Raw genomic sequence first — 10,120 nt, 5'->3', positions numbered from 1 at the left:
TGTGTGTGTGTGTGTGTGTGTGTGTGTGTGTGTGTGTGTGTGTGTGTGTGTGTGTGTGTGTGTGTGTAGGAGGGCATGCAGAATCAGGTGAATATGAACCAGGTGAGCATGAATGTGGAGACGAGCAGCACCACCAACCAACCACAGTTCATCATCCAGGGCATACCTGCCATTCAGGGGGGCGTGGTCAACCTGGCCGAGCTGCTCAACAAGGCCAATGCAGGTGAGATGTGTGCGCGCACACACACACACACACAGCCCTTTTCCATCTCTACCTCTTTGATCGGCACGTCACAGCTTGACACGGTGGTAGCACCTGGTCATTTTTCAGTACTTACTACACCGGGGGTTTCCAAGCAATCCAAAAATGCAACCTCAGCAGATTCCTTGCCACCGAATGGCTGGTCAGTGGAAATACTCTGAGTCACGAGAGCGCCTCCTTCACGCCATTTTTGAAATGCTGCACAAACAGTACCGCGGTCCCGGACACCGATGAGAAGCCGCAGACCGCATCGCTGTAACGACCCCCTTTTGTTTTTCAGGAGACTCTGAGGAAGCGATGGCTGCCAGCGCTCTTGACTCCAACATCCAGCACGCCACAGTCGTAAACGAAGGTGGTCAGAGGGTCATCACCATAGTAACCGACCAGCACGGAAACCTGCAGACAACAGGAGGGATGGCACAGCCGTTCTTCGTCACCATGCAGCATGGACAGCAGAGTATGATGCTGATGCCTTTGAACAGGAAGTGGCGGGAAGTCCTGAGGCCATTTACATCCTGATTTTTATTTTATCTTATCCAGTGCTTGCCGTGCCTGCCAACACCGTGACAGAGGAGGTGGTGACGGAGGAGCCGCAGCCCCCGCCCTCCAGGAAGAGGAAGCTGGAGGTGACCAACAACCACAACAACACGGGAGAGACGGTGAGCGCCGCCTCCACAATGTGATCAGTGACCTCTGAACGCCGCTCACAGTTTCAGCGAGCTGCGTTTTACAGTGTATAGAAAACAACACTGACCCCAGGCCTGACATGATGTCACACTGCCAATGACCCACTGTAGTCTTGAGGGACCATAAAGAAGCGCGTGTGCGTGCGCGTCAGTCAGATTTGTATAAACCTGCAGAGCTGGGTTCGCCTGAATGATGTGTGCCAGCTCCACTGTGTGTGGATCTAAAGTTGATTTCATCCAATGCTTTTATTTTATTTTGAATATGGCTCTGTAGCGCCGTTAACATGGCCGTGCCTCTTGGAACCACGCCACAAACCCAACAGGAAGTTAGACCGTTGTCGTTGCCCCGCTGTAATTGAATTAGATTTGAATCGGGGATCATTTGTGAGCCGGTGCTGTGGGTGGGTTCACAGTGTGGGTTAGTTTGGAGAGAAATTTCCCCAAAAGAGTTGCAAATGCGTACGGCGTGATCCTCAAGCGTGATGTCCAAACCTGAAGTCCAGTTTCATGAATCTGACAATTTCCTCTTTCGAAATCCCCTCAGTGCTACAAATGTCTGAAACCACACCAGCATTCAATTCGTGTGCACATGTCACACCACATGGGTTTCTCTCCGTGGTTTGGGTGGGGTGCGCTGGTCTGTATGGTTTTGTGCTGATCGATGAGGATTATTTGTTTTCCTGCAGGAGCTGTTGCAGAGGCAGCTGCAAGAGGCCAACAGGAAGGCGCAGGAGTACCGACAGCAGCTGCTGAGGAAGGAGCAGGAGGCGGAGGAGTACCGCATCAAGCTGGAGGCCATGGCCCAGAGTCAGGCTGGCACCGCCACCGCAAACACGGCGGCTGGCGCCACCAACGCTGCTGCCAGCCCCGAGGAGGTGGTGGGAGGAGAGGAGGATGAGGAGGAGGGATCTGGCGGCGTGGTGGAGGAGGAGGGCGAGATGGTGGTGCTGCAGGAGGGGGGCATCATCATGGAGGGAGAGGAGGGTCAAGTGACGCTGGTGGAGGCGGGGGGAGAGGCGACGGAGGTGAGCTCCTAACGGAGCGCAGCAGGCGGGATTTGCACGCTGTACTCATGCCCACAAAAAGACCTGATCCTGGCGTGACACATGCTTCAACAGGGGGCGGAATTCGGCTCAGTGCCATCCAGACTCCCCGGTTTAGAAACCTTTCACTTCTTTTTTTCAGCAGGGTCCAAAATGGCTGCCGCGTAGAGGACATTGACGACCCGAGGAGGAAGAGGGACCTCGTTTACCCTCAGCCATTTGTTCCCCGAATGCCGCTTTAACGTGTTTCCTCTGCCCGGCGCTGGCGGAGAGGAAGCTTCTTCAAATGTTCCTTCTATGGACTGATTCCTGCCACTCACACCCGCTTTACCCCCTTCACCATCCAGCGGAGGGTGCTGTGAAAGGAGCCGGTTTTCCAGGAATGCTCGGACTCTCCTGTGTTCTTCCGATGTGACCTTGTGTTCATGAGCTGCAGGAAGCGTTACTCTGTCTTCCTGTGACCTTTGACCTGAGCTGAACCAGCTCCATCATGGACTCTGTTCATTAATTATGATGTTGTTTCCAGGTGGTTTCTAAAGGGGCACGCTAAGGTCAGGTGACTATTGAGCAAGCTGAAGTCACATGACCAGCAGTGTGACGCTCCCCTGCTCCACCCTCCTCCACTATCTCACTCATCTACATAACCGTCCTTAAATTTGGTCTTTTAACTCCTCCCACTTTGGTTTGTGACACTTACATGTTTTGATTTTTACACCAACATCAGACTGGTCACATCACCTCAAGGTCACCGCCACTCAGCTGTCTCGTAAGCAAACAGCTGTTCTGTGTAAATGCTTCACAGTGAATAATGTGTTTCCTGTTAGAATCTTTCACTTCCTGTCAGGACAGGAAGTGCTAAACGCTAATTCATTCCAGGATACTCTAGACAGGAAATGGAAACCTTAATTGGCCTGCCAGGTGAAAAGTGTCAAGTATAGCTGAGCTTGCCTGATCCTGGACAGTGTGCCTCACCTGCACTGCTCCACCGCTCACTTTTTCATTTCAGAGACAGGCGATGTCACACCTGAGGCTGCAGGAGTGCTCCTCTGCGAGGCTCATGTCTGCCCAGCCTGCTCCCTTATAGAAGCCCACCTGAGAACACACCTGTCCTCCATCACCTGTATAACTTCAGCCATTTTTATACACTCAGTGACGTCGACTTTTTCAGTGTACATATAAATTTGTATTTTTGTAAACTGTACCTTAATGCTTCATGATGATGATGGCGGCTGCCTGTGTACCTGTGATCTCAGGTAAACGCTTCTTCCTTTCAATAAAAGCTTGTTTCATAAGCTAACAGCGAGGTGTTTACTGACCTTAAGGAAATGTCCTGTTTTAGTTTAGCTCCTGTCCTGTAGCTTACAGGCGAATGAACAACGCGTCCCTGATTCTGGATGAAGAACTGAGCTGGACACCGTGGCATCTTGAAACGGCTCCAGGCTCTGATTTTTGCCTTCAAGTGTTTTCTGCACAAACTTAATTGGTAACAGGGGTGATGAGTGCTGGGAGACTGACAAAGCAACAAGGGCCAGCTGCTGCTGTGATGGCAAAATGATTACAATGATGTTTAAGTTTTATATCCATGATGCATTTATTGAGCCAGCTGTAAAGTCAAGTTTAATTGTATTCATACTCTTGAAACTAGTGCAGCGCTTCCGTCCTGTAAATAATTATAGAGCGGTTCATTTTTTTATTAGAACTGCTTTATTTCACTCTGATCTTTCTTTAATTCAATGAAAGAAAAAGGAAGCTTTTGTGCGATTAAACTGCAACTCCCATGAAGCTTTGCAGTGCCGTCTGGGTTTCATGACAAACGACCTAGACCTAATCAAGTCTGATTGATGTGCCCGCCGTCCAATCAGCGGTGGCTCAGGCGTGCACGTCCAACCCCGTGGGTGGTGGGCGGGGCTCGCCGTATCATGGAGGATCAGTAGGCGAACGGCAGCCAGCAGAGGAAGGCAGGCACCGCTCCGACCCCGGGACGCCGTCAGCCGTTCACCGCCACACAGCTGCCACAGAATGGACATGAAGAAGAGGATAACCCTGGAGCTGCGGAACCGGAACCCGGCGGAGGTGAGCCGTTCGGTCTTTGATGTGGCCCGGCAGGTGCGCCCGGGATCCGGGTGCCCGCTCTCGGGCGTCCAGCTGACGGTCACGACGGGATGCGGAGCATCCTTCAGCTCTGGCCGTCCGAATAGCAGCGGGTTTATAGTCTTAATCCCAGCGGGTCCGGCGTGAGGAGGCAGGGTAACCCGCCGTGGGTGGACGGTGAGTCCCGGAACAGACCACTCCTCGGAGCCTCCGGGACAGCGACACGGAGCTCGTTTCAGAGGCGGTACCGGGTCACAGAAGCGGATTAATCGCGGAAATGTTCTCTCCTGGCGGACTCTGCGGGCCGTAACTGTAACGAGAGTACCGGGTAACCGGTTTTAGCCTTGCAGATTAGGGCTGGATTACTGCTCGGGAATGTCCTAATCTCCGTTACAGCGAAGTACCGGAGTCCGTGCGCCCGTCGTATGGTGCCGCGTGCGCGCGCTCATGCGTTATATAAGCCGCAGCAGTTGAATAACACGCTCCGCCATTCGGGGGGGGGAGAGCAGATGGTGAGTGCCGCCCCCTCCCTACAGGAGCTGGGAGGGGGTGCGGGCGCGTTACATAAACAGGAAGCCAGCGAGAGTCAACGTCACTAACCCTGATCTCCGATCAGATTATTGATCCAGTTGACGGAGGCTGTGTGGACGATCAAACGTGACAAAAGGGCTTATTTACATGTAGATAACTACCTGCTCTGCACTCACCTGTTCAGCTGCATTGTCGAGCCATCTCTACTGGATTTACCTTTATTTGCTCTGATTGGTTTTCCACACTCTCCGCCCACTCTGATTATAAGTGTGAGTGTTTACCTGTCCATCAAGCCTGGCTCGCTCTGGCTCATGTTACAGCAGCCTTCTTAATCAATATGAGTTGCCAGGCAACCTGTAAGTATAATTAATAATTTGTACAGGCTCAGAATGACCTCGACTGTGGTCCTCGTGTTAACTCGGACTTGACTTATAAACTGATAAATAAACAAATATCACATCTATCACGTTCTGTCTTCTGTACAGTCAGGTATAGGGTTCATCAATACTTCATGTTCAAACTGATTAATAAAACACACATGGAGGCTTATGTCCCATCATGCTCTGCTCTGTCCTCAGATCGCAGAGCTGGTGCTGGACAACAGCCGCTCGGCAGACGGCGAGGTCGACGGTCTGACCGATGAGTTCACGGAGCTCGAGTTCCTCAGCATGGTCAACGTTGGTCTGACCTCGTTCGCCAAGCTGCCCTCGCTGCCCAAACTACGCAAGGTGAGCTCACCTGTCTGACCTCATCAACGGTGCATTCAAACATTTTCAGGGGGAAGAAGGAGATTGGGTTTGAGGTCAGAGAGCACACTCTGCGGGTGGGAGAGATCTAACGAGCAGGGGGCCTTTGTGCTTTGACAGGTGTAACTGGCAGTATGAAGGACCAATGCCACCAAAATCAAAATCTGCTAAATTAATGTGTAAATGAAGGTGTAGTGGACCCACAAAGTGAAAAGGAAGAAATCCTAATTTTTTGTTTCACACATGGACTGTGGTTCTCCTGGCCGATGGTTTTCCTGACATTCTTGTCTTTGCTCCCCCTCAGTTGGAGCTGAGCGATAACAATTTGTCGGGTTCTCTTGAGATGCTGTCGGAGAAATGTCCAAATCTGACCTACCTGAACCTGAGTGGGAACAAGATCAAGGAGCTGAGCACCGTGGAGGCGCTGGTGGGGTTCTCGCGCTGCTCCAGCCATGCTCACAGAGGAAACGTTCTGAGGTTCTAACGTGTCGTTTCCTCCCGTAGCAACACCTGAAGAGCCTGCAGAGCCTTGACCTGTTTAACTGCGAGATCACGTCTCTGGAGGAGTACCGGGAGAGCGTGTTTGAGCTGCTGCCCCAGGTGACCTACCTGGACGGCTTCGACCAGGAGGACAACGAGGCACCCGACTCCGAGGCGGAGGACGAAGGTGAGACCCGCTCAGACGGAGCGCCGTCCTCCTCCTCGTCTCTGTTTCGTCATGCCCGTGTGCGTGTTTGCAGATGAGGATGGCGAGGACGGGGCGGGGCCAACTGGCGCGTACGATGAGGAGGAAGACGAGGACGAGGACGGCTCGGAGAGTGCAGAGGCGGGGCTGGGTTTCCAGGTGAACCGCGCCAACCAGGTGAGCAAATCCAGCTTCATCCTGCAGGTGGAGCCGCAGATGATCCTGGGGTCAGCAGACAATCCCAGGTCCTCCAGTCTGCATGACAAAGTGTCCTTGGCCAAGACCCTGAACCCCGAGTTTCCCCGCAGTGTGTGTGTGTGTGTGTGTGTGTGTCCGACAGCCAAACCTTCTGTTGTCAGCCACGCCCCCCGTCACTGACCGTTTTGAGGATTAAAAGCACCAAAACAACTATTTGTCATTGACAAAAAATTTTCACCAAAAGCGACACTTTTGTATTTCTCCATTTGTAATGTAATCATTTCTTTGTATCTGTTTATCCTTCTTTTATGACGTATTTCATTTTGTTTTTATTTCCTACATTATTGTTTTTCATTATGTTCTATTACATCTGTTTTTGGCACTTTTGGTCCTCTGAACCTGACGACGAGTTAAATTTGTTTCCTCTGATAACGTGTTCGTTCACTTCCTGTCAGAGTCGTCCAGTCAGAAACGTAAATCTGCTTCTCTTCTTTCTGTGCTTCATCTCAGGATGACGATGAGGAAGACGAAGAGGAGGAGGATGGTGAGCATGTGTTTCAGTGTTGCAGCTGTATGTAGGCTCCAGGTGGGCGGGGCGTGCCCTGATTGGTCCGTTATGTTTCTGCAGATGATGCGGCGGGCGCTCAGGGACAGAAGAGGAAGAGACAGGCGGACGATGAAGGCGAGGAGGATGACGACGATGATGATGATGTCTAATCTTGTAGCTGGCCGTCGTCTGTGTGGCTTCCTGTTCTCCTTGGCGGCGGCGTCCCCTGAGATAGTTTGCGTTTGTGAGTCAAGTGTTTAATTTTAGAGAATTTCTGAGAGATTTTGTCCGAACCCCACGCTTCCTGCTGAAGACGCCACGTTTCCCTCTTTTCCCCACCCTGAACTTTGAGCCGCGTTTGAACGCCTCGCTAGTTTGCTGAGCTTCCCGCGTCCTCAGTGGGTTTCAGCTCCTCTGGTCGCCGTTTTCTTTATTATTTCAGGGGCGGCGTTTCCTCCGAGGGGACTGAACGACCTCCCGATGGTTTGTCCTACTCTTCCAACACAGCAGAAAGCCACTAGCTTCCAGCGTTAGCGTGTTAGAGCTACAGACAGACGAAAATTAGACCAATGAGTCCAAGCCCGCTTCGTCTGATCAGCCCGGCCCCACCTCGCCGTCTGCTCGGGTTTTCGTTGGTGGTTTACTGCGAGCAGGAACTGCAGCCATCCGATAAACACACTTTCACCTTCCCAGCAGCAGGGCGCGCTCTCCAAATCTCCTCATGACCTTCCTTTTATTGTTTTACTGTTTGACCTTTGACTTCCTCTGCCCTGAATCTATAACTAAATGTGATCAGCTCAGCGCCCAATTACAGCCAGTAGCTCTGAGAAACATGACAGTGAAACAGGAAGTGATTAGTTTAATAATAAAGCTGAGAATGTGAGGGGAGCGTTTGAGTTTTCACGATATCAGCTCCTCCATCAGAGTTAAAGCTGGAACATTCAGGAGCCAGTCAGGAAAAACGGGGCGGTGCTTCCGAAAATATCAGCTGATGTGAAATAAACTGAAATTGTGTGATTTGGATGTTTTATGATCGTTTTTAATGCATTTCAGAGGCTAAACGGCTTGAAGAAAGTTACACTAAACTCCTTCCATCTAAAATGAAAAATACACATTTTATTTATTTATGTTAGTTTTTCTCACCACAGTCGCTTTGAAGTGGTCGTTACTGTTGCTGTGTTAGCGCCCCCTGCTGCCTTTGAACTGGTGTGTTGTCATTCAACAGGTCAAAGTGTGTGACCTGCTGAGGTCAGGGTGAACTCACCACTTCTAAGGCAATACTGTAAATAGACTCAGTTTGGGGTTTTTTAAGTTTTTTATTTTGATGTATCTGCAGTGAGGTAACCCCATCTCTGACCTTTGAACCCTCACCCTGTCTGTAGGGTCAAGATGTTTTACTCTTTGTGGTGTTTGAGTTTTAAATAAAAGATTTTAAACAAGTAAAAGCGGAGTGTGGTGATGTGTTCAGGACAATGGGGGAAAAAGCGGAGACGGAGCTCAGTACCCGAGTAAAAGTACTTTCCAGGAGGACAGGAAGTCAGGATGAAACCCTCCGACCTGCACGCCGGCGCTCCTCATCACAACAGGAAGTATCTGCAAAACCTGGGCTCAGGTGCTTATTTCCAAGAATACAAAGAACCAATCGCAGCGGCCGTCCGGTTGGTTATCATCTGTTCGATGACACTGCCCTCTGCATCGTTTGACAGGAATCGCATCGTTACCTGAAGGGTCAAAGGTCGCAGGGCTGGTTGGCTTCAGCAGCCTCGGTGAGTTTCTGGTTTCAGATCATTGTTTGTGCTTTATCGCTTGGTCAGAGCATCCTGAGAGCGTGTGAATGAAGTGAATATCAATCAGCTGTAAATAAAAAAATGTCATTTACATTTTTTTAGATGAAAACAAACTCAATGTTATTGATCGCTGATCACATGTTTAAATAAAGTTTTTACAGGAGTGCGAAGCTAAAAAAGTAGACCTATCAATGATTGATAACAGGAATTGTGTTTTTCCAGTGTTCACCGATCAGATTGAGCTTTTTCTTTTCTTTTTTTGTCCTGTGGAGGGCGCCAGTGTCCTGCTGCTGAGCCGTTCAACCACCAGCTTTCCTCCTCTTTATTAGTCAGCTGACAGCAAATCAGCAACTTTAAACACTAACACTTATTGATCCTTTTATTCAGTCAGGACGATAATCACAGGTAACAACAGTACTCTGGAGTGGGTGTGGCTTAATATACCTGCTGCCACTGAGATGTCGCTCAGTAAACTGTTTGCCACATCATGGTGGCCTGAAAAAGCCAGGAAGACAGGGTCGTGCCCTGAGCACACATAGATGTTTTATATGTTATTGATATTTTAACGATAAGTGATTCATCACATGACTGATTATTGATGACTTATTAAAAATGGATTGGGGCGATTCAGATGTATAAAGATGGGTGGGTGGGATTTCACATGCTGGCTTTTGAAGCCTTATGATGAGAATTTTATCCACCGCCATGCTTGCTCATTGGCTATCACGGCGCTTACAGACTGCTTAGACTTGACTGATCGATGAAATGATTGTGTGGCAGGGATTAGGATTAGGATTCAACTCTATTGTCATTACACATGTATAAATACAGGGTAACGAAATACAGTTTGCATCTAATCAGAAGTGCAAGAGTAGCAAGTGCAATAAGAGAAGAACACATACAGATAAGTTAAGTAGAGAGCAAATATACAGATGTACTGATATAGACAGATAAGGGTAGTTTAAATGGTGGAATAGTTATGAACAGATGATATACAGAGAGACCAAATATACAGCTGAACTACAAACAAATGTACAGATATACAGATGATCTGTGCACCATACAGATGTTCTATATTGCTATACAGACGGGCAGATATACAGGTGTACTATGAACAAATATACAGATGTAGCGGTGTGAGGTAAACAGATCTACAGAGTGCTATGAATATATCTACAGTAGTGGAAGCTAGGGTTGGGTGATTGGACGAATATATTGACTATCAACAATAGGCCCATCGGCAATGGTTTTTACAAGAGCGATTTATTTATTTATTTGCACATGAGTAAGTTAGCTAATAATGATGGAGCTAATAGAAGCAGTCAACAGAAAAAAGTAACAGCGCTGTTTTAACAGCACCCTCTTTCATCTGCGAGCAAATGCCCCCTCCTCAGAGTGCGCCCAAATGCTTGTTGCTGCAGAAGCTTGTGATAGCCGCATACTCAGCCGGATGGTGGACATGTACATGCTCCTGCAAGTTAGTCGGGTTTGAGTACTTTGCTTGTACTATACTGACCATGTCTGCACAAGCAGCACACTGCTTT

At 49.3% G+C, this 10,120-nt stretch overlaps 2 protein-coding genes across 6 annotated transcripts in view; both read left to right on the top strand.

Moving 5' to 3' along the window:
* The window catches only part of gabpb2a (GA binding protein transcription factor subunit beta 2a), a 9,918-nt gene extending 6,630 nt beyond the window's left edge, over nt 1-3,288 (top strand). For all 5 annotated transcript variants that reach the window (XM_005946120.2, XM_005946121.2, XM_005946119.3 and 2 more), the window contains exons 5-8: nt 70-223; nt 543-719; nt 803-921; nt 1,635-3,288. In XM_005946120.2, the coding sequence (XP_005946182.1) occupies nt 70-223; nt 543-719; nt 803-921; nt 1,635-1,985 (801 nt within the window). In that variant the 3' untranslated portion in view covers nt 1,986-3,288. The remainder of the gene's footprint in view (nt 1-69; nt 224-542; nt 720-802; nt 922-1,634) is intronic.
* A 722-nt stretch (nt 3,289-4,010) lies between these two features.
* LOC102301416 (acidic leucine-rich nuclear phosphoprotein 32 family member E) lies at nt 4,011-8,234 on the top strand (the record flags this gene model as incomplete). The annotated part of the gene is given in 7 exon segments (XM_005946112.3): nt 4,011-4,064; nt 5,192-5,341; nt 5,664-5,786; nt 5,864-6,026; nt 6,100-6,221; nt 6,753-6,786; nt 6,871-8,234. Coding segments are annotated over 7 exon segments (735 nt in total). The 3' UTR covers nt 6,960-8,234.
* Between the last annotated feature and the right edge of the window lie 1,886 nt (nt 8,235-10,120).

Source organism: Haplochromis burtoni, unplaced genomic scaffold (genome assembly GCF_018398535.1).
Source record: "Haplochromis burtoni strain Fernald_Lab_line unplaced genomic scaffold, NCSU_Asbu1 Contig_472, whole genome shotgun sequence".
Lineage (NCBI taxonomy): Eukaryota > Metazoa > Chordata > Actinopteri > Cichliformes > Cichlidae > Haplochromis > Haplochromis burtoni.
This window is presented reverse-complemented; position numbering and strand designations above follow the sequence as displayed.